The sequence below is a fragment of the Hypanus sabinus genome, chromosome 4, assembly GCF_030144855.1.
Source record: "Hypanus sabinus isolate sHypSab1 chromosome 4, sHypSab1.hap1, whole genome shotgun sequence".
NCBI lineage: Eukaryota > Metazoa > Chordata > Chondrichthyes > Myliobatiformes > Dasyatidae > Hypanus > Hypanus sabinus.
In genome coordinates this window covers 98794882-98819798 of record NC_082709.1, presented here as the reverse complement: position 1 = coordinate 98819798, position 24917 = coordinate 98794882, and the positions used below count along the sequence as shown (strand labels likewise).

General features: G+C 40.5%; 1 protein-coding gene across 2 annotated transcripts in view; it reads left to right on the top strand.

The window, feature by feature from the left end:
• Window positions 1-21279, top strand: part of LOC132393020 (BCLAF1 and THRAP3 family member 3-like) — a 75777-nt gene extending 54498 nt beyond the window's left edge. For both annotated transcript variants that reach the window (XM_059967712.1, XM_059967713.1), the window contains exons 8-11: window positions 7630-7757; window positions 15207-15330; window positions 19329-19475; window positions 20720-21279. In XM_059967712.1, the coding sequence (XP_059823695.1) occupies window positions 7630-7757; window positions 15207-15330; window positions 19329-19475; window positions 20720-20749 (429 nt within the window). In that variant the 3' untranslated portion in view covers window positions 20750-21279. The remainder of the gene's footprint in view (window positions 1-7629; window positions 7758-15206; window positions 15331-19328; window positions 19476-20719) is intronic.
• Window positions 21280-24917: the final 3638 nt, after the last annotated feature.

Here is a 24917-nt window from a genome sequence, read left to right as displayed (position 1 = left end):
ATCACTTCTCAAGATACCTTTCAGGTTGAAGACCTTTACTCAGTTCAGGTTTCCAGCAATTACGCAAGTCTACGTTTGTTAGGTATTTCATTACAGGTTTGTTTCCTGAAATGAGTTAGCAAATAATTTAACCTAGATCAATAATTAAACCAGAGACCATGAATGAACTAGGAGATTTGCAGACGCTGAGGGCTAAATCTGTGGGATTCAGGACTAATGATCCAGACCCCTACAAGACATTCTACCCGTGGCGAATCATCATAAGTGGTAAAAGGCAATTGTGTGTGCATTTAGAGACACAATCATGTGCACAACAACTGTGGTAAGGTTTGCTACAGTTGGATGTTCCCAACCGCTTCAAATGGGCATTAATTACACTAGTTCTCAAGAAGAGCAGGGTGAGCTACCTAAGTGACTGTTGCTTGATAACACATGCACTGAGTGCTTTGAGAGGTGCCACAGCAAATGAAATCTCACTACCTCTCCACTTGGCCTTTGATTTAAACCCTGGTTTGCTGTAGCTGTGTCTGCAACCGAATCCTTGACTTCAGAGCCGATCAGTAACCACTCCTCTTTCTCACTGATAGTCAATACAAGCACACCTCAAGGATGCATGCTTAGCCCACTGCTCTACTCTCTCTACACTTCTGACTGTGTCTAGGCACAGGTCAAATGCCATTATAAATTTGCAGATAACGTCACTGTTGCTGTCAGAATCTCAAGTGGCAACATGGAGGCATACAGGACTAGGGTAGATTGGTTGGTTGAGTGGTACTTGTGTTATCAAGGTTGCACCAACAAACTTGCACTCTCAGTGTCAGTGAGATCAAGGAATTGATTGTGGGCTTCAGGAGAGGAAGTTGTGAAAACTTGTACCAGACCTCATTCAGCAGTGGAAAGAATGATCAGCTTCAAGTAGTTGAGCATCAAAATCTCAGGGGATCTGTCCTGGCCCAACATTAAGATTGATAAATCCCCAGGGCCGGATATGATACACCCCAGGTTGTTGTGGGAACTGAGAGAAGAGATCGCAGGAGCATTAGCCATGATCTTTGAATCCTCTTTGGCTACAGGGGAAGTGCCGGAGGACTGGAGAATGGCAAATGTAGTTCCCTTGTTTAAAAAAGATAATAGGGAGAAACCTTGGAACTATAGACCGGTGAGTCTTACATCAGTGGTATGCAAACTACTGGAAAGGATTCTTAAGGATAGGATCTGTGAACATTTGGGGAAGTACAGTCTACTCATGGATAGCCAACATAGCTTTGTGAAGGGAAGATTGTGCCTCACGAGCTTGATTGAGTTTTTTGAAGAGGTAACAAAAGAAATTAATGAGGGTAGGGCAGTGGATGTAGTCTACATGGACTTTAGCAAAGCATTTCACAGGTTCCCTCATGAGAGACTCATCCAGAAAGTCATGAGACATAGGATAAGTGAAACCTTGGCTATTTGGATTAAAAATTGGCTTAAAGGAAGAAAGCAGAGGGTAGTTGTGGAAGGAAAGTATTCTGCCTGGAGGTCGGTGACTAGTGGAGTACCGCAGGGATCTGTCCTGGGACCCCTGCTATTTGTGATTTTTATAAATGACCTGGATGTAGAGGCGGAAGGATGGGTGAGTAAGTTTGCGGATGACACGAAGATTGGAGGAGTTGTGGATGGAGCTGTAGGTTGTCGAAGGTTACAGGAGGGTATAGACAGGCTGCAGAGTTGGGTAGAAAAATGACAGATGGAGTTCAATCTGGACAAGTGTGAGGTGATGCATTTTGGAAGGACAAACCAGAAGACTGAGTACAGGATTAATGGTCAGTTACTTTAGAGTGGATGAGCAAAGGGACCTTGGGGTTCAAATCCATACATCCCTCAAGGTCGCTGCACAGATAGTTAAGAAGGCCTATGGGATGCTAGGCTTCATTAACAGGGGAATTGAGTTCAAGAGTGGAGAGATCATTTTGCAACTCTACAAAACTCTGGTGAGACTGCATTTAGAGTATTGTTCAATTCTGGTCACCTCATTATAGGGAGGATGTGGAAGCTATGGAGAGGGTGCAGAGGAGATTTACCAGGATGTTGCCTGGATTGGAGAACAAGTCATATGAAGCAAGGTTAGCAGAGCTGGGACTTTTCTCTTTGGAGCGTAGAAGAATGAGAGGGGACTTGATAGAGGTCTACGAGATTATGAGAGGCATAGATAGGGTGGATAGTCAGTACCTGTTTCCGGGGCAACAATAGCAAACACCAGAGGGCATATGTACAAAATTAAGGGAGGGAAGTTTAGAGGAGACATCAGGGGTAAGTTTTTTACACAGAGGGTTGTGAGTGCCTTGAATGATTTGCCAGGGATGGTGGTGGAGGCTAAAACATTAGGGGTATTTAAGATGCTCTTAGACAGGCACATGGATGAAAGAAAAATGGAAGGTTATGGGGTAGTGTGGGGTTAGTACTTTTTAAGGATTATATGGGTCAGCACAACATGGAGGGCTGAAGGGCTTGTACTGTGCTGTAATGTTCTATGGTTCTATATTGAAGCAATGACAAAGAAGGCACGCCTTCAAACTCTTTTAGGAGTTTGAGGAGATTTGGTGTATCAGCAAAGACTCTAGCATAAAGTTCTACAGAGAATGTTCTGACTGATTGAATGACTGCCTCATATGGATTCTCCAATGCATAGGATTGCAAAGGGCTGCAGAAGGTTATGGACATTATTAAGCATCCTCACCATCCAGGGCATGTAGTCCTCTCATTACTACCGTCCAGGAGGAGGTACAGGAGCCTGAAGATGTACACTCAACATTTTAGGAACAGTTCTTTCCTTCTGCCACAGGTTTCTCAATGGTCTACCTCACTATTAGTCTCTACATTAATTATTTTATTTCTTATTGTAACTGTAATTCTCTTGTACATCAACTTGGATCGGCAACAGCCACGTGACTCAGCAGTGAGAGGGCTAACTCTCATAAGTAATATGCATCTTGAGTCAGTATGATTTGGGGTTCAACGAAACAGAAACATCGGGATGTTCCAATTTTTTTAAAAAACACCTCAAGTTGAGCGAATGCTATGTAAATACTGTCCAAACAGAGTTATCGATGCCCAGAAATAACAGATCGCACAGCAGTATAAAATTATAAGACAGTGTATTTACCAATTTTCAATTTTATCAAACAATTAACAGAGAAAAAAAAAGAAAAAGGACCCGGTACAGTTAGACCACTCTAAATGTGCACATAAACATTGGAGCTCATTTCTGTTGTAGCTGGGTGTATCATTTCACTCATGGCACTGAACTCCCATTATCAACCACAGATAGCACTTCCTATTGAATCCTGTGCCTCACAAAGCAGGGGTGCTTTGCAAGGATCACCTCCTTGCAATCAGGTGTCCTTTCTGGAGAGATACTCCAGATGTCTTCCCTGGTGCTCTTCTCTGTGCCTCCCGCCAATTAACCCCAAACCAGAATACTGTCCTTCTGAAAATTCTTGCCAGCAGAACACTGTATTTACAGAAAACTGCTAAAATAAAATTCCTCACAGACATAGCTTATTTTATCCTGCGCATTGTACAGCTGCCACTATGTGTTTCTTAATTTGGCAGCAGAGTTAGGCATTTCAGCCCATCATCTGCACTGCTGTTCCATCTTAGCTGATATCAGATCTCACTCAACCTCATAAACCTGCCTTCTCGACATACCCTTTGATGCCCAGACTGATCAGGAAACTATCAATTTCTGCATGTACCCACGTACTTGGCCTCCAATGCAGTCTATGCTTCACTACTCTCTAAAAATATTCCTCCTTTTTAGAGAGTAAAAGGAGTTGTAAAAGGCCGCCCTTTGGTTTTGAGGCTGTACCCTCTAATTCTGGGTACCCCCCACTATAGGAAACATCCACCCTATCTAGTCCTTACAATATTTGGTAGGTTTCAGTGAGATACCCCGCACTCCCCTAACTCCCAGTAAGTTGAGTTAAAGTCTGTACCGAGCCTTACAGGCTCACCAAGCTGGTTTCAGTGGCGTGAAACAACTGAGAGTACGAGACTCGCTCCCCGCCCCCAGTAGGACGCCAGTCTATCATGAGGTTAACCCCCAGCACTTTACTGAGCAGTGTGTGGTTAAGTGCCTTGCTCAAGGACACAACACGCTGTCTTGGCTGGGGCTTGAACTCATGACCTTCAGATCACTAGTCCAACGCCTTAACCACTTGGCCATGCGCCACACACAAATTCCAGTGAGTACAGGCCCAAAGCTGCTAAATGCTCCTCACATAAACCTTTCATTCCCAGAATCATCCTTGAAAACCACCTCTGGATCTCTCCAATGACAACACATCCTTTCTGGGATGTGGGGTCCAAAACCTGACAATACTCCAAGTGCAGACTGACTAGTGTCTTATAAAGCCTCAGCAGTATCTCCTTGCTTTTATATTCTATTCCCCTTGAAATAAATGCCAACATTGCATTTGCCTTCTTTACCACAGACTCAACCTGTACATTAACCTTCTGGGAGTTTTGCACAAGGACTCCCAAGTCCCTCTGCACCTCTGTGTGAACCTTCTCACTATTTAGATAATAGTGTGTGTTATTTTTCCTTTTACTAAAATGCATTATCATACATTTCCCAACACTATCCTATCTGCCATATTTTTGCCCATTCTTCCGATTTATTTAAGTTCTGCTGCAATTGCATTGCTTCTTCAGCACTACCTACCCCTCCACCTATCATCCGCAGTCTTTGCTGCAAAGCCATCAATTCCATTATCCAAATCATTGACAAACAATGTGAAAAATAGCAGTCCCAATACTGGAAAACCACTAGGCACTGGCAGACAACCAGAAAATGGCCCTTTTATTCCCAAGCTGCCTCCTGCCTATCATGCCGATATCTTTCCTGTAATGCCATAGGATTTTATCTTATCGAACAACCTCATGTGTGGCACCTTATCAAATGCCTTCTGAAAATCCAAGTAAATGACATCCACTGCCTCTCCTTTGTCCACCCTGCTTGTTACTGGCTCAAGTGACTCTTAACAGATTTGTCAGATAAGATTTCCCTTTACAGAAACCATGTTGACTTTGACTTATTTTATCATTAGTCTCCACGTATTCCAGTCCCCAGAGGACTGTGTTGGGACTACTTCATTTTGTTGTATGTCAGCAATTTGGGTGGTGAAATTAATGGCTTTGCAGATTATATGAAGCTAGGTGGAGGAGCAAGTACTATTGAGGAAGCAACGAGGCTGCAGAAGGACAACCCGACTGGGCACAGAGGTAACAGCTTCAATACAAGGTCGGGGTGTGTATGGTCATGCACTTTACTTGAAGGAATAAAAGCATTAGATTATTTTCTAAATGGGGAAAAAATTCAAAACTCTGAGGTGCAAAGGGATTGGGTGTCCTCATGCAGTATTCTCTAAAGGTAATTTGCAGGTTGAATCAGTGGTGAGGAAGGCGAATGCAATGTTAGCATTCATTTCTTAAGGACTAGAATATAAAAGCAAGGCTTTGTAAGGCTCTGGTGAGGCATCACTTGGGATATTATAAACAGTTTTTAGTCACTTATTTAAGAAAGGATGTGCTGTCATTGGAGAGGGTTCAGAGGAAGTTCAAGAGAATGTTTCCAGCCTAGATAGAGTGAATGTGAAGAGGATGTTTCCTTTGGTGGGGGAATCTAGGACCAGAGTGCAAAACCTCAAAATAGAAGGTTCTCCATTTAGAACAGATTAGGAGGAAATTTCTTAGTCAGGGGGTCATGAATCTGTAGAACTTGTTGCCACAGGCAGCTGTGAAGGCCGGGTCACTGGCTGCATTTAGGGCAAAGGTTGATGAGTTCTTGATTACCGTAAATTCCGGACTATAAGCCACTACTTTTTTCCCACGCTTTGAACACTGCGGCCTATACTATGGTGCGGCTAATGCATGTTTTTTTTTCATGCCGCCAAAAACATTTTGCCACGTAACAGAAGACTGTTATGAATCCCGTAACTGGAGAACTTACCAGCAAAGATAGAGAGGTGCGTTGAAGTCTGATGTCACTATTTTCAAACGTTTTATTTATAAAGGGACACAAAAGTAGGGTTAATACATACATTCAGATTGTGCACATCGTCAACACTCAATCTAAAGCACGGGTATAGTAATACTCATCATTAAGTGAGCTCTGCTGTTGTCTAGGGGTTAATAGATTGTTCGTTGGAAATATAAAAGTCACTCAGAAAGTCTGCAGGCCTCAGCCCTTTGAAAATCGCTGGGTTTCACGTGGGGCGACCGAGAGAGAGAGATTGGGGGAGAAGAGAAAGAACTTGCCGAGTCTTGATGAATCTTCCGTGAAATCGGGGGAGCGTTGGTTTCCTCTCCCCAATGTTAGTTAAAAGCGGTTTTCTGTGATTCCAGCCACAAATTCCAATCCCAGAATCTAACGCACGTGGCTTCCTTCAGAATGGCTTCCCGCTGCTGCGGGAACACTTTCTTGTGTCTTCTTGGTGCATCTGAGGGGGCTGTCCCCCTGAGACTCTCCTTTATACTTCCTCACAGGGTCGCAGGTGTCATTCAGGTTGGGATGATGCAATCTCTCTCTCAACCAGCCCACCTTGCCCGAGGGCTTTTCACGTGGTCTCCATGAGACAATAGTCGCTGTCGTCTTATTCTGCATCCCGGGTGGGACGTGCAATTCGGTACATTTCTCTCTCTCTCTCCGACTGGGTCTACTGACTCTTTCCCCCCCCCCCCGACGGGTGCTCTTGTGATTCTCACAAAGGAGGGGGCTGGGATCATAGCAAGACCAATAAAATTGATGAGTAGTTCACAGAGGTCCAATGAAATTGTACGATAAATCAAGCACACTTTCACAATTAAATTATTGTAAATCAGTCATTTGTACTCACCCTCATCAACATGGAAAACACTCGAAGAAAAGCATATGATGCAGCTTTTAAGTTAAAGGCGATCAATAACTTTTCCTGGTAGGCTGCATTTATATATATTTTTTACCAGTCGTTAGGAGATATTGGAATGTTGTTCGTGCACTGTTCAGTAAAAAAGTATACGCAACGTAATTTGTGTGTTACCAATACGTATGTATATTTAAAAGTACCTGTGTTACAGGCACTGTTCGAAAAAAAGCATTTGCAATATGTATTTGTTTATGTTACCATACGGATTTAATTAAAAGTTTAAAAATCCTCACATGTAATATCTTTCTGTGTAAATATCTCATATTACAACGTGGGACACCTGCGGCTTAAAATCCGGTGCGGCTTGTACAAGTACAAAATTGATTTTCTTTCTAAAATTAGAGCGTGCGGCTTTTAATCAGGAGCGCTCTGTAGTCCGGAATCTACGGTAGTTGGGACATGAAAGATTATAGGTAGAAGGCAAGAGAATGGGATTGAGGGAGAATGGATCAGCCATTATTAAATGGTGGAGCACACTCAAATGGCTGAATGGCCTCTTATAGTCTTGTGGTCTTGTGGATGCTCCTGTAGTTTTAAACCAAATAGTCTGCAATAATATTAGTCCTTTTCCTAGAAAATCCTAGTTTAGATTTTAAAGGCCTGTTTAAAAACTTTATGATAATAATGAAACATTGTTTTCTGTGGCTGATTGTATTTTAACTTGTGTTTGCCTTTTAATATTCAGACAAGCACATGGGTTGCAGTAAATCCAGATGATCTTCGCCATGACATTGAGAGGAGGAGAAAGGAAAGGTTACGTGGCAAGTATGAGGAATCCTTTCAAAATGTGGAGCACAAGTTGCTGTCTCACAGGTGACATAGATTAGTCTTTTCCAGATACTTATTTCCTTTTCTACCCTTGAAGCCAGAAATTTAATATTTCCCTTTGAGTCTATTCACTGTACAGATTGTTGTTTTTAGTGAATTCTAAATCAAGTATAGTTATTTACTCTGTTAAGGCTTAGCTTTGCAGTAGAAATGTACAGTCTGAGATCATTCTGTGAATTGCCCCTGAAATGCACAAAGACAGTGCAGAGTTTACTTTTGGTTTCTGAGCCTCCCCAATGGTAGAGCTGATACTATCTACTCTTGGGACAATGAGCATGGAACATGCCAGCACAAGATATCAGAGCTGAAGGACCTGAACTATATGCTCTATTAAATTTGGTAATGGTAGACTTGGTAAAACTGGTATGCTATATTTCCTTCTCAAACAAGTTAAGGATTTTTGACAGCTGCGGTGCATTTTGAATTTGCCCATTTCCTGACTTTTATCACCCACAAACATTGCCATGAGTTAACAGGCAAAACTTAGATAACCTGCTGTCTGTGTATTGGGAAATTTCAATGGAGCTTAACCTTAACAAAGATACTGATTTTCAGTCTCCCTTCTCTCTAGGACCAAGGTTCTACCGTCCCTGAAACTTACTGGATTCACTAGAAAATTTATTCTTCTGTCACACATGTACACACACAGTTAACTTGAAGTGTTTTGAGTTAGTAATAGAATAACCATAAGACATAGGAGCAGAATTAAGCCATTTGGCCCGTTGAGTCTGCTCTGTCCCCCACTGCTGCCTGTTGCAATTAATTCTACAGATTCACCAACCTCTGACTAAAGAAATTCCTGCTCATCTCCATTCTAATCAATGGTAACATTGCATTTGCCTTCTTCATCACCATCTTAACCTGCAGTTAACCTTTAGGGAATCCGAAAAGGTAAAAGAATTCCTTATACAAAAGTGCACTTCCCAACACTATTCCATTTGCTACTTCTTTGCCCAACATCCTAATCTGTCTGAGTCTCCCAGCTTCCTCAACACTGCCTGCCCCTCCATCTGACTTCGTATCATCCACAAACTTGGCCATAAAGCCACCAATTCTGTCATCCAAATCATTCACAAACAACATAAAAAACAGTAATATCAACACTGGCCCCTATGGAACCACTAGCCACTGGCAGCCAACCAGAAAAAGTTCCCTTTATTTCCACTTTTTGCCTCCTGCCAATCAGCCAGTGCTCCCTCTATCTATGCTGGTGTAATACCAAGGGCTCTTATCTTGCTAAGTAGCCTCATGTGTGGCACCTTGCCAGAGGCCTTCTGGAAATCCAGGTGCACAACATCCACCAATTTCCTTTTGTCTATCCTGCTTGTTATTTCAAAAAAGAAATTCCAACAGATTTGTCAGACGGGATTTTCCCTTAAGAAAACCGTGCTGACTTTGGCTTATTTTGCTTTGTACCTGCAAGTACTCCAAAACTTCATCCATAACAATCGATTCCAATGTCTTCCCAAGCACCGAGGTCGTCACTGGCTTATATTTTCCAATCCTCCAGAACTATGCCAGTATCTGTTGATTCTTGAAGGATAATAATTAATGCCTCCACAATCTCTTCTGCCACCTCTTTTGGAACCCTGGGGTGTAGTTCACTTGGTCCAAGGGACTTGACTACTTCCAGTCTTTTCAGTTTCCCAAGCACCCATGCACACACAAGGACTCAAATACTTGCACTAATGGCACTTTGTGCATTACTGTGGTATTCTGGTGCTGCTGCAACTTATTTTCAGCTACTTATCTATTTAATACTGTTTTTCTATTACTGTCTTGTTTTTATCTACTGCTTTGTGTGATTGCCTGAGAGGAAACCAAACAGAGTTTCATTGTACCTATGTATAATGACAATAAAGATCATTCAATTCAATACCATCTCCCTAGTAATGGCAACTGCATTCACCTCTGCCCTATGACACTCAAACTTTGGGATATTGCTAGTGTCTTCCATAGTGAAGCCTGATGCAAAATACTTAGTCTGCCATTTACTTGTCCCCCATAACTACCTCTTCAGCATTATTATTCAAGTGGTCTGATAACTACACTCGCCTCTCTTACTTTTTATGTATGTGAATACACTTCTGATACTATTGGCTAGCTTATGGCTCTTTAAGTTGCCTTCTGTTGTTTTTTTAAAAAATTTCCCAATCCTCTAATTTCCCATTACTTTTTGCTCTATTAAACTCCTTGTCTTTTGCTTTTATGTTGGCTTTGATTTCCCTTGTCAGCCATAATTGTGACATCCTACCTTTAGAATACTTCTTTGGGATGTATCTATCCTCCACCTTCCAAGTTGCTCCCAGAAACTCCAGACACTTCTGTTCTGCCGTCATCCCTACAAGTGTCCCCTTTCAATCAACTCTGGCTGGCTCCCCCCTCATGTCTCTGTAGTTCCCATTACTCCACTGTAATACTGATACATTTGACTTTGGCTTCTCCCTCTCAAATTACAAGATAAATTCTATCTGCATGTATATCAACTGCCCCATCACACAGTTTCCTGCCAAATTAATCTAAAACCTCCCCAACAGTTCCAGCAAACCTGCTCATGAGGATATTGGTCTTCCTTTTGTTCCAGCTGAACCTGTCCCTTTTGTACAGGTCACCTTCCCCAAAGAGATCTGAATGATCGAAAAATTTGAAATGCTACCCCTTGCTCGTTGGCCACCCATTCATCTGCCAAATCATCCTATTCTTATTCTCACTGACACGTGACACAGGCAGCAATCCAGAGAGGTCCTGATTTTCAGCTTTCTACCTAGCTCTCTAAATGCTCTTTTCAGTACCACCTCCCTTTCCTACCTATGTCATTAATGTTAATATGTACTAAGACACCTGGCTGATCACCCTCCCTCTTTAGAATGCTGTGGACCCAACCTTAGGCATCCCTGACCCTGGCATAGAACCATAGAACATTACAGCACAGAAACAGGCCTTTTGGCCCTTCTTGGCTGTGCCGAACCATTTTTCTGCCTGGTCCCACTGATCTGCACCTGGATCATATCCCTCCATACACCTCTCAACCACGTACCTGTTCAAGTTTTTCTTTAATTTTAGAAGTGAGCCCGCATTTACCACTTCATCTGGCAGCTCATTCCACACTTCCATCACTCTCTGTGTGAAGAAGCATCCCCTAATGTTCCCTTTAAACTTTTCCCCCTTCCCATGTCCTCTGGTTTTTTTTCTCCCCTAGACTCAGTGGAAAAAGCCTGCTTGCATTCACTCTGTCTATACCCATCATAATTTTACATACCTCTATCAAATCACCCTTCATTCTTCTACACTCCAGGAAATAAAGTCCTAACCTATTCAACTTTTCTCTGTAACTCAGTTTCTCAAGGCCCGGCAACATCCTTGTAGACCTTCTCTGCACTCTTTCAACCTTATTAATATCCTTCCTGTAACTTGATGACCAAAACTGCACACAATACTTCAAATTTGGCCTCACCAATGCCTTGTACAACCTCATCATAACATTCCAACTCTTACACTCAATACTTTGATTTCAAAAGGCCAATGTACCAAAAGCTGTCTTTACAGCCCTATCTACCTGTGACCCCACTTTTTGGGAATTTTGTATCTGTATTCCCAGATCCCTCTGTTCTACTGCACTCCTCGGTGTCCTACCATTTACCTTGTATGTTCTACCTTGGTTTGTCCTTCCAAAGTGCAATCCCTGACACTTGTCTGTATTAAACTCCATCTGCCATTTTTCAGCCCATTTTTCCAGCTGGGCCAAATCCCTCTGCAAGCTTTGAAAACCCTTCTCACTGTCCACTACACCTCCAATCTTTGTATCATCAGCAAATTTGCTGATCCAATTTACCACATTATCATCCAGGTCAGAGAAAATATTACAGTGGTGCTCTGACAGGATAGGTTAGAGGCTATATGGGTGGAATTGAGGAATGGGAAAGGTGTAGTAACACTTATAGGGGTGTCTTATAGACCACCTAATGGGGAGCGAGAATTGGAGGAGCAAATTTGCGAGGAGATAGCAGATATTTGTAGTAAGCACAGGGTTGTGATTGTGGGAGATTTTAATTTTCCACGCATATACTGGGAAGCCCATACTGTAAAAGTGATGGATGGTTTGGAGTTTGTAAAATGTGTGCAGGATAGTTTTTTGCATCAATACATAGAGGTACCAACTAGAGAAAGGGCAGTGTTCGATCTTCTGTTAGGGAATGAAATAGGTCAGGTGACGGAGGTATGTGTTGGGGAGCACTTTGGGTCTGGTGATCACAATGCTATTATTTTTCAGTTATAATTATGGAAACGGATAGGACTAGACCCAAGGTTGAGAATTTTGATTGGAGAAGGGCTAACTTTGAGGAGATGTGACAGGACTTAGGAGGAGTAGATTGGGACAATTTGTTTTATGGGAAGGATGTAATAGAGAAATGGTGGTCATTTAAAGGTGACATTTTGAGGGTACAGAATCTTTATGTTCCTGTTAGGTTGAAAGGAAAGGTTAAAAGTTTGAGAGAACCAAAGGATATTGGAAACTTGGTTAGGAAAATGAGAGATATCTACAATAAATATAGGCAGCATGGAGTAAATGAGGTGCTCGAGGAATATGAAGATTGTAAGAAGAATCTTAAGAAAGAAATTAGAAAAGCTAAAAGAAGATACGAGGTTGCTTTGGCAAGTCAGGTGAAGATAAATCCGAAGGGTTTCTACAGTTATATTAATAGCAAAAGGGATAAAAATGGTCCCTTAGAGAATCAGAGTGGACAGCTATGTGTGGAGCCCAAAGAGATGGGGGAGATTTTGAACAATTTCTTGTCTTTGGTATTCACTAAGGAGAAGGATATTGAATTGTGTAAGGTAAGGGAAACAAGTAGGGAAGTTATGGAAACTATGACGATTAACGAGGAGGAAGTACTGGTGCTTTTAAGGAATATAAACGTGGATAAATCTCCGGTTCCTGACAGGATATTCCCTAAGACCTTGATGGAAGTTGGTGTGGAAATAGCAGGGGCTCTGACAGAAATATTTCAAATGTCATTAGAAACAGGGATGGTACCGGAGGATTGGCGTATTGCTCATGTGGTTCCATTGTTTAAAAAGGATTCTAAAAGTAAACCTAACGATTATCGGCCTGTCAGTTTGACGTCAGTGGTGGGTAAATTAATGGAAAGTATTCTTAGAGATAGTATATGTAATTATCTGGATAGACAGGGTCTGATTAGGGACAGTCAACATGGATTTGTGCGTGGAAGGTCATGTTTGACAAATCTTATTGAATTTTTTGAAGAGGTTACTAGGAAAGTTGACGAGGGTAAAGCAGTGGATGTTGTCTATATGGACTTCAGTAAGGCCTTTGACAAGGTTCCGCACGGAAGGTTAGTTAGGAAGGTTCAATTGTTGGGTATTAATATTGAAGTAGTAAAATGGATTCAATAGTGGCTGGATGGGAGATGCCAGCGAGTAGTCGTGGATAACTGTTTGTCAGGTTGGAGGCCGGTGACTAGTGGTGTGCCTCAGGGATCTGTACTGGGTCCAATGTTGTTTGTCATATACATTAATGATCTGGATGACGGGGTGGTAAATTGGATTAGTAAATATGCAGATGATACTAAGGTAGGTGGTGGTGTGGATAATGAAGTAGATTTTCAAAGCTTGCAGAGAGATTTAGGCCAGTTAGAAGAGTGGGCTGAATGATGGCAGATGGAGTTTAATGCTGATAAGTGTGAGGTACTATATTTTGGTAGGAATAATCCAAATAGGACATACGTGGTAAATGGTAGGGTATTGAAGAATGCAGTAGAACAGAGTGATCTAGGAATAATGGTGCATTGTTCCCTGAAGGTGGAATCTCATGTGGATGGCTGGTGAAGAAAGCTTTTGGTATGCTGGCCTTTATAAATCAGAGCATTGAGTATAGGAGTTGGGATGTAATGTTAAAATTGTACAAGGCATTTGTAAGGCCAAATTTGGAGTATTGTGTACAGTTCTGGTCACCGAATTATAGGAAAGATGTCAACAAAATAGAGAGAGAGTACAGAAAAGATTTACCAGTATGTTATCTGGGTTTCAGCACCTAAGTTACAGGGAAAGATTGAACCAGTTCAGTCTTTATTCTTTGGAGCATAGAAGGTTGAGGGGAAACTTGATAATAGTTAAAATTATGAGGGAGATAGATAGAGTTGACATGGATAGGCTTTTTCCATTGAGAATAGGGGAGATTCAAACAAGAGGACATGAGTTGAGAGTTAAGGGGAAATAGTTTAACGGTAACACAAGGGGGAGTTCCGTACTCAGAGAGTGGTAGCTGTGTGGAACAAGCTTCCAGTAGAAGTGGCAGAGGCAGGTTCGGTATTGTCATTTAAAGTAAAATTGGATAGGTATATGGACAGGAAAGGAATGGAAGGTTATGGGCTGAGTGCGGGTCAGTGGGCTAGGTAAGCATTTGGCATGGAATAGAAGGACCAAGATGGCCTGTTTCAGTGCTGTAACTGTTATATGGTTGTATAGATGACAAATAACAATGGACCCAGCACTAATCCCTGTGGCACACAACTAGTCACAGGGCCCACTCAGAGAAGCAATCCTCTACTACCACGCTCTGGCCTCTCCCATTGAGCCAATGTCTAATTCAATTTACTACCTCTCCATGTATACCTAGCTACTGAATCTTCCTAACTAACTTCCCATGCGGGACCTTGTCAGAGGCCTTAGTGAAGACCATGTAGACAACATCCACTGCCTTCCATTCATCCACTTTCCTGGTAACCTTCTCGAAAAACTCTAACAGATTGGTTAAACATGACCTACCACACACAAAGCCATGTTGACTCTCCCTAATAAGTCCCTGTCTATCTAAATACTTGTAGATCCTATCTTTTAGTACTTCTTCCAATAATTTACCTACTACCGATGTCAAACTTACCAGCCTGTAATTTCCCAGATTTCTGGGAGGAAACATACTATCTGGATATCTCTATCATGTCCACAGTATCTCATGCCTCTCCCTTTCCCTTCTGAGCCACAGCACAGAGTTGGTGCCAGAGAATGACTGTGGCTTCCCCTGGCAGATCTTCTCTTCTTCTCCTCCCCCCCCCCCCCCCCAACAGTATTAAAAACGGTATACTTATAAGAATTCAACTGTCTGAAAAATGTGCTGATCTAACACTACTAGAGACCTGCATGTAGGGAATTAACAGTTATTACCATAGCTTGTTTCTGGAATCTATATTCATCCTTTTAGGTTGTTTGCAAAATATGACCAACTACAAGCCTCCATTGAAAAATACAATTTTTATGTTCAAAACCAGAGACTGTCTGATTTATTTGAACAGTTAAACTTTGTTTACTAATCTTTTTTTAAATAAATAAAACTGGGCCATTATTATGTTTTATTGTATACTTGTGTTGCTAATATGAATTTCAGTTCCCAAAATTTACTACTTTATTTTAAAATAGATCTGCAAGGAATGAAAAACCTCGTTCATCTGCTCAAGTGAAAACATCAAGAAATCTGCACTTTAAGGAGCCGACAACTGAGTTTGTGGACCATCGAATGAGAGTAGCAAGAAAGCCCATCACGGTCAGTATTTTTTTTCCCCAGTGGATTAACCATTTGGTGATTTTTGTCTTCAATTAACAGATAACATAAGAGATTAGAGCTACATCCCATGTTTTGTTGCTGCAGTTGAAAGTATTTCGTAACTTTAGTCTTTGTGACGTTTCTATAAATTGTGCTCATTTAACATGCATATAATAATGTGCCCTAGATCTAATGAGGAATTATAACAAATCTGACTATAGTGTGGAGGTTTGTCTTGAGACCTCAGCATGATAATGATCAGCTGGAACATTGGGCAGAGCAATGTCAGAATTAAATTCCATCTGCCTGGTGTAAAGTGATGCATTTGGAAAGATTTAGAATAGCACAAAAACAGTCGATGGCTGGCCCCTAAGGGAGTGTTAATGAGCAGCAGGACTTTTGGGTACAAGTTCATAGATCCTTAAAAATGGTAGTACTGGTAGATAGGGTAATGCGGAAGGCATGTGGCTAATGAAAGCATCCCATGGCATTGAATACAAGAGCAAGGACATTATGTCACAACTTTATATAGAGCATTGGTTAGATGTTGCATTGTGTACAGGCTTGGCCACCACATTAAAGGGTGTATTTGCATTAAAGAAGGTCCAGAAGAGATCTATTGAGATGTTGCCTATATTGAAACATTTTGTTATAAGTAGAGATTAGATAGGCTGGGTTTGTTTTACAGATTGTATATGTAGAGAAGCTGAAGGGTGGCCTAATAGGGGGGTACAGAACTATGAGGGGACTAGACCTAAGGATATAGAATGATGTATGTAAGATTTTTTTTGCTAAGGTATGGGTATCTAAAATAAGAATGCATATAAGGTGACAGGTAGAACATTTTAAAGGGCATCAAGAAGGAAGTATTTTACTCAAACCTTGAGTCTCTCAAAATCTTGATGAGCATTTTAATCAGACTGCTGAAGGGTCTCGGCCCAAAACGCCAACTATACTCTTCTCCATTGATGCTGCCTGGCCTGCTAAATTCCATCACTTTGTGTGTGTTGTCAGAAGTAATAATTGAAAGTTTAAACCCTAATTTATTCAGCCTTTACATTTATGACATTCTGGAGTTTTTATTCTTTATAAAAAGAACAACTGGTAGTTAGTTAACTGCAAAATGTTCAAAGCAATTACCTTAACAATCACAAAGCAGTAATATGAATAGTATCAACCTTTAACTGGACCTCTTCTCGAAAATGGTAGTTAGCTGAAATTGTTTAGTAACAGTCAGCACCATAATTTGTGTTTATAGCTTAATGCGTAATTTTCTTCATCAACAAATGTTTTGAATACAATTCAAGTACCCATAGTTACAAACTTTTCAACAATTTTATCCTCCCTGAATTTACTTAAAATCTTCAGGACAGGTATAATTTATGCGGTATTTCATTCCTCACCATTACCTCACAATTTTAATGCATAGTTCTAGGATTGCATAAGATTTTTGAGAAATAAAGCCAGGGTCTTTTGTTAACACAAGAAATTCTGCAGATGCTGGAAATCCAAAGCAACATACAAATTCTAGAGGAACTAGATCAGGCAGTATCTATGGAAATAAATAAACAGTTGAAGTTTTGAGACCCTTGTTCGGGACTGGAAAGTAAGGTGAAAGATGCCAGAATGGGGGTGGGGAAGGGAGCTAGCTTGAAGGCAGTTATGAAGCCAGGTAGGTGAGTTGGAACAGTGAAGGGCTGGAGAGGAAGGAATCTTGACAGGAGAGGAAAGTGGACCATAGGAGAAAGTGAAGGAGGAGATGACCCAGAGGGAGGTGATAGGCAAATGAGAAGAGTTGCCAGAGTGGGGAATAGAATATGGGGGAGGGTTTTATCAGAAGGAGAAATCAATACTCATGACATCAGGTTGGAGGCTATCCAAGTTGTTGCTCCTCCACCCTGAGGGTGGCCTCACCTTGGCACAAGAGGAAGCCATGGGCCAACATGTTCAAAAGGGAATGGGAATTGGAATTAAAATGTTGGGCCATCAGGACGTTCCACTTTTGGTGGATGGAGCAGAGATGATTGAGAAAGTGGTCTCCAATTTATGATAGGTTTCACCAATGTGGAGGAGGCCACATTGGTAGCACTGCACACAATAGATGACCCCTGCAGATTTTCAGGTGAAGTGTTGTCTCACTGGAAGGACCTTTGGGGCCCTGGATGGAGATGAGGAAGAAGGTGAATGGTAAGCGTAACATGTTGGCCGCTTCCGGACATAAGTGCCGGGAGCGATATTAGTGGGGAGGGACGAATGGACAAGGGAATTGCGGAGGGTGCAATCCTTTTGGAGGGGGGGGAGGTAAATATATGTTTAGTGGTTGGATCCATGGAGATAGCGGAAGTTGCAGAGGATAATGCGTTGATGTGGAAGCTCATGGGGTGGAAAGTAAGGACAAGAGGAACTCTATCACTGTTAAGGCAGTGGGGAGATGGGGTGAATGTAGATGTGTGAGAAATGGAGGAGATGTGGGTGAGGGCAGCACCAGTGGTGGAGGAAGGAAGTCCCCTTATTTGAAGAAGGACATCTCTGATGTCTATAAGACCATAAGATTTAGGAGTAAAATTAGACCATTTGGCTCATCGAGTCTCCTCTGCCATTTCATCATGGCTGATCCATTTTTCCTCTCAATCTCCTGCCTTTTCTTCATGCCCTGACCAATCAAGAAACTATCAAACTCTGTCTTAAATATACATAAAGACTTGGCCTCCAAAACTGCTGTGATGACAAATTTCATAGATTCACCACTCCAGCTAAAGAAATTTATCCTCATCTCCATTCTTAAAAGGACGCTCTCTAATTTGAGGCCATCTCCTCTGGTCGTAGACACTCCCACCATAGAAAATATCCTTTCCACATCTACTCTATCAAGGCCTTTCCAGGATATGTGACCTATAATCCTGGAAAGGAATGCCACATCCCAGGAAGAAATGCAGCAAAGGGAAAGGAACTGGAAAAAGGAGTAGCGTTTTTACAGGAGATAGAATGGGAAGAGTGAAGATAACCATGGGATTTGGTAGGTTTATAGAAGATGTTGGGTGACGGTTTGTCTCCAGAAAGATTTTTTAAAAAGGGGAGGGAGGTGCCAGAAAAGGGTAGGGTGCAAGTTGAAGGTAAAGTTGATTAAATGTACCAGCTCAGTATGGGTGCATGAAGCAGTACCAATATAGTCGTCAATGTAGTGGAGGAAGAGTTAGGGAGCATTAACAGGGAAGGCTTGAGACAAGGACTGTTCCATGAAGCCAGTGAAGAGGCAGGCATAGCTGGGGCCCATACAGGTGCCCATGCCCTACCCCAAGCCTCTGGAGAAAGTGGGAGGAGCTAAAGGAAAAATTGAGATTGAAGACCATTTCTGCCAGAAGGGGGAAGGTAGAAGGTGGAGGTGTGAACTGGCTGGTTCTTTCTTTGAGAAAGCAGGGGAGTCATTTAAGGCCTTCATGATGGAGGATAGAAGTGTTCTAGGGACTGAACATGAATGGTGAAAATGAGGTAGTCAGGTCCAAGGATTTAAAAGTTAGTGAGGAGATCGAGAGCATCAGAAATGCCATGATGTAGTTGGGAAGGGACTGAACCAAGGGAATAGAGTGGAGTCGAGGTATGAGGTCACAAGTTCAGTGGGGCTGGAGCAGACAGCGACATTAAGCCTACATAGACAGTCTGGTTGGTGGACCTTGGGTAGGAGGTAGAAGTCAGTGGTGCAGGGTAAGGGAACTATGGGAGAGTTTTGTTGAAGTCCTTTGAAAATTATGTTTTGCTTCCAATTTTCCTTCCATTTATTGAGAAATCAGAAAGTTCTTGTGTGCCTCCATTTTCTGAATGTTTTTCAATGTTTTGAAACCATATTAAATTTTTTTTTGTTATTTTCATACATGAGGCTGGTACAGGCATACTTAGATGTATAATCAAACTATTTTAATTACTTAAATTATCCATGTGTCAGTTTCCTTTATGGTATCAATTTGATTTTGTTGAGCTCTCAATATCATTGGTTTATATAGAATTTCTCAAAGGAATATACATCTGGGCGAAAGAAGTTTTACAATATTGAGTCGAAGTATCGACGTCTATATGGTGTTGGTTTTGGACGTACTAATCCAAGGGTATTCACCAAAGAAGGGATACTGAGAAAAAGAAGATATGAAAGAGTAAGGATTTCTTCTGATTTTGAACTTTTTTAACCTGATCAAAATGTTACCTAATTAATTATATTTGCAAGCTGTTGGTATTAATATTTGCTACATACTTTTCATTGTGTACTAATTTCTTTTTTCTATCTTTTGGCATACCTTTCCCAAAATAAAATCTTGGATCACTAATCTATTTCTCATTTGGCTTGTTTGGTTTTTAAAGATCCATAAGGTTCAGTGAATCTAGACTGTACTTTCTCATTTCTTAGTACTTATGTCTTTGGAATGAAGCACAAATGAGCTTTCAAGTGCACTTTGTCTGCAGAAATAATGCAGAATATAATCACAATGTTGAGAACAAATTTTACAGGTTTCTCCTTTAAAATTTCAGTGCTTCAGCTTCATTCTCTCATAACTTTCCTGTGTCTGGTTATGTAGTGGTCAACTACTTGTGACCATCACTGGCGTATTGGTGAAACTTAATTGAGAATATGAGAATTAGATTTGTGAAAGTACGTTCACTGGATATGGACATTATTGGCATTTTGCATTTTCCGTTCATTCCTAATTAACCATGCATTAAACAATAACATTGATTAGTCTGGGATCACAAGATACGGATAGCAGATTTCCTTCCCAGAAAACCAGTGAATTTGTAATGATCTGGTGGGTTTGAGGTTTCTGCACTGTTGAAAACTTTTAATTTTGGATATTTTTCAATTCTGTGAGATAAGTCAGTAATGCAATCCTTTGAATCTTTAGTTGTATCTGAAGGGAGCAGTTTGAACAGCATAACACTAGTGAATTACTTTCTCTTATGCCCATGGCTAATGGTAAGAATAATGATGACTTGTAAATGTTCAGAGCTTTGCAGGACAGTAAATGTTTTTTTTCTTTCTTTGTAATGGTGTCCAGTTTTAGTTGATTCTAGGATTTAAAGATGCATGCAACATTAACTGACATCTTGCCTCTAACATGTGTTTTAAATGGAGCAGTTGTTCCCTGTAATATATCTTCAGGATGGGTTCATTTAAATTTAGCTTGTGCTTGAAAACCAGTGTAAATGCAGTGACACCAACAGCCTGACAGCCTGTATTTCAAATAAATTCTAGAATGACGTTTTGAAATTCTGCACAGAAGTGCAGGGAAGATAACTTCCTCAATCCTTTCCCTCTCCCTCCCCGCCCCCCCAAAAAAAAGTCATCAAGAAATTGAAGGACTTTTTGATTCTAACTGTTGATTTTTGTTTCCTTTTTGATCAGGAATTACCCAGCAGTACCACGGACAAGTAATTGACCAGGAAGTGGAGGAGTTCTATTTATGAAGAAAATCTCCATTTGGACTTAAAGTTGGAATAAGTCCTGATGCTCCGAGCAGCTTGCTGTGAATCCTGTTTGTTCATCTTATTTCACAGTAGTTAGTGGAACTTACAACACTTAAAGTACACTGAGTAATCTGGACATTAGTGAAAATAGTTTAATAGTATGAGTTGATGTATTCTAATTATTCCCCCCCCCCCCCCACTGCTGCGGATTTAGTTGGTGTGAGCTGCACATTGTTTAAAATCAGTAAATATTGCGATGAAATATCAATTTACTCAAATATAATCAAGAGTTGAAAATAGCTACATTTGTGTTTGGAGTGCTAGGGTTGATTGACAACTAATCAATAATTGGTATGTAGAGTTGTTGTGGGTCATAGTTGAAAATTAAATGTGGATCTTTGTGTACTTTCCACTTGGCTACAGTGGACTGAACATAAAAAATGCTTGTTGATTATTGATGTAGTTGTCTGAATAAAAGTTTTTTTTATATCAATCTTTTTGGCTGGTTATGCTGTCATGGTTGTGCTTTTCATTTGATCATGCAGTTTCACATGTGCAAATAAACTGTTGATATTTATTTGAGATATTGTTGCTTGTACTTGGGTTCTTCCCCATTTTATTGAAATGGGAATTGTCCTCTGTACAATTGTATGCATGATTAGCAAATAATTCAATCAAAAATTTGAAATTGGAGATGCCAAACAGGTGATTAAATCCAGCAAAACATTGTGCATTGCAACAAATATCATAAAAGGGCAAGAATATTTATGAGAAAATATAAACCGGGAGATATTTGTGATCTTAAGTTCCTGAACTCATTCTCAGATTGGTTCAGATCTCTTTATTTGGACACCATTGTTAAATTTTACTTAAACATAGTTGGCAACAAGTTCAGTCATGAGTCATTTGGAAGGACTTGTTCATGTTAACCTTACATATGTTCTTCAACTGACTAAAATATCAAGAATAATTTTACAACCTTTTTAAAAAAAAAAAAAAATTGACCATCTATACAATACCGTACTTAATTGTTATATAGTTTGAATACTTTGAATTTACTATTTTGTGCTTGGAAGAATTTTACTTATACTTTTACCACCCTTGGAACTTCTGCGTGTCAACTGATTGAACCACCTATTTTATGAATTGCTTTGGTTTTGTTGGCTTTAATTTTAATTGTTAAGTAAGCATTGCAGCCATTTGTGGAACATGTTTGGGAAAACTGCATTGTGGCCTTTTTGGAGATGTTCTGACCTTTCATCCATAACTTATTAAAACATCTATGAAAGGTCTGTAAGCTCTTCTATATGGTGGGATTGACTTCAAAAGTTTACTGGTTGATTACCCAGCAGTTTAAATGGTCATGTAACATTGAAGGAGTTTAGAAATTCTATCAGTTGTTTTCCATACTTGTATAAGTAGGTGAGTAACTCTCAGATTTCAACCATATGATCCTCTTTAATAATCTACCCATTGGCTAATACACAACTCTTATTGGGGAGAATCACTTCTTGTAACTCTATATTCCTTTGCTAGCTTTTGTAGGTTATCATTTCAAATCTATTTCCTTTCATGTAAATGTAATTTTGTTAATTGCTTTCTAACAATTGACTAGACATAGCAAAGTTTTACTGTAAATTGTTTTAGCATTGAACACTGTTAATTGCAGAAATGTCAAGAGCTGATTTAAATTACTCCAATATTACCTTTTATTTCACTAGAACAGCCACATTTATTGTCACTGCTATTAGTCCTGCTGCTTTTACAAACATGTTATTTAAACCACATTCATTGCATTAAAGTTCTTTGTTGCTTAACCATGTTTTTGCATTGTTTAATTTCTCATTCATGCATTTATTACTGCCTCATTATTAAATATAGAAGCAGAATTAGGCCATTTGGTCCATTGCCTCTGATCCACCATTTCATCATGGCTGGTCCATTTAACTCTGTCCCATTCTCCTCCTGCCTTCTCTCCATATCCCTTCATGCTCTGACTATTTGGGAATTTATCAGCCTTTGCCTTAAGTATACCTAATGACTTGGCCTTCACAGCTGACTGTGGCAACGAAGTCCGCAGATCCACCACTCTGGATGAAGAAGTTCCTCCTCTTCTGTGTTCGAAATGGACATCTCTTTATTCTGAGGCTAAGTACTCCCACCATAGGAAATATCCTCTCCACATCCACTCTATTGAGGCCTTTCAACATTCGATAGGTTTCAATAAGTCCCCCCCCCCCATTCTTCTGAATTCCAGTAAGTATAGGCACAGAGCCATCAAACACTCCTCATACAAGTCTTTTAATCCCCGAATTATTTTTGTGAACCTCCTTTCAACCCTCTCCATTCTCTTAGATCAGAGACCCAAAATTGACATATAATGTAAAAAAGAAATGATCCCAACACAGACCCCAAAGGAATAGTGAATGATCAGCCATGATCTCAGAATGGCGGTGCAGACTCGAGGGGCCAAATGGTCTACTTCTGCACCTATTGTCTATTGAACACTACCAGTCGCTAACAGCAAATCGAAAAGACTCTGCCTCCTCCCAATCAGCCAATACTCTATCCATGCTAGTATCTTTCCTGTAATACCATGAGCTGTTAATTTGTTAAGTAGCCTCACGTGTGGCGCTTTGTCAAAGGCCTTCTGAAAATCCAAGAACGCAACATCCATTGGTTCGCCTTTGTCTATCCTACCTGTTGCTTCGTCAAAGAATTCCAAGAGATTTGTCTGGGAAGAGTTTCTCTTGAGCAAACCATGGCCTATTTTATCATGTGCCTCCAAGTACCCCAAAACAACATCCTTAATAATCAAATCCAACGTCTTTCCAACCACTGAGGTCAGACTAAATGACCAATAATTTTCCAGTACACGCCATAATCTGTTGCCAAAGACCATTACTAATACATCCACAATCCCTTCAGTCACCTCTTTCAGAAGCCTGGGCAGTAATTCATCTTAATCTTCCCTTCTCCCCAAGTACCTTCTGCCTAGTAATTACAACTTTACTCATTTCTGCCCCCTGACATGCTTGAACTTCCAGCATACTGTTAGCATATTTCACCATGACAATTGATGCAAAATACTTAATCAGTTTCTCCGGCATATCTCCATTACTACCTCTCCAGCATCCTTTTCCAGCAGTCTGATATCTATTGTTACCTCTCTTTTACTCTTTATATATCTAAAGAAACTTTTGGTATCCTCTTTAATATTATTGCCTAGTTTATTCCATCTTTTCCCTCTTTAGGACCTTTTGAGTTTTCTTCTGGTATTCAAAAGCTTCCCACTACTTTTTGCTCTATTATACACCATGTCTTTTGGCTTTTATGTTGGCTTTGACTTACCTTGTCAGCCACGGTTTCATCATTGTGCCTTTAGAATAATTCTTAGTATCTGTCCTGTGGCTTTCAAATTCCTCCTGGAAACCAGCTGCTGCTTCTCTGCTGTTATCTCAGCTGGTGTTCCCTTCTACTCAACTCTGGCCAGCTACTCTAATACCTCTGTAATTCCCTTTACTCCACTGTAATATTGATACATCTGAATTTAATTTCTCCCTCTCGAATTGTAGGGTGAATTCTTTCATTATGATAATTATCTCCTAGAGGTTCCTTTTATCTTAAGCTCTAATCAATTCTGGTTAATTGCACAACATCCAATCCAGAATAGCTGCTCTTAAAAAGCCATCTTGTATGCATTGTACAAATCTCTCCCACCACCAACCTGATTTTCCCAAATTACCTGCATATTGAAATCCCCATTGCCTTTTAGACATGCATTTTCTATCTCCCATTGTAATTTGTACCCCACATCATAGCTGCTGTTTGGAGGTCTGAATATTACTCCTATCAGGTACTTTTTACCCTTGCAGTTTCTTAGCTCTACCCACGATGATTCTACATCTTACGATCCTATTTTGAAGAATTTGATTTCATTTGTTTTAACCAACAGAGCCACTCATCCTTTGCCTACCTATCTGTCCTTTTGATACAAAGTCTATACTGAACTCCTAGCCATAATTCAGTGATGCCCAAAGCATCAAACCTGGCAATCTCTAACTGCTACCAGTTCAACTACCTTATCTGGTATATTGCTTGAATTCAAATATAGTACTGTATTCATCATCTCCCTT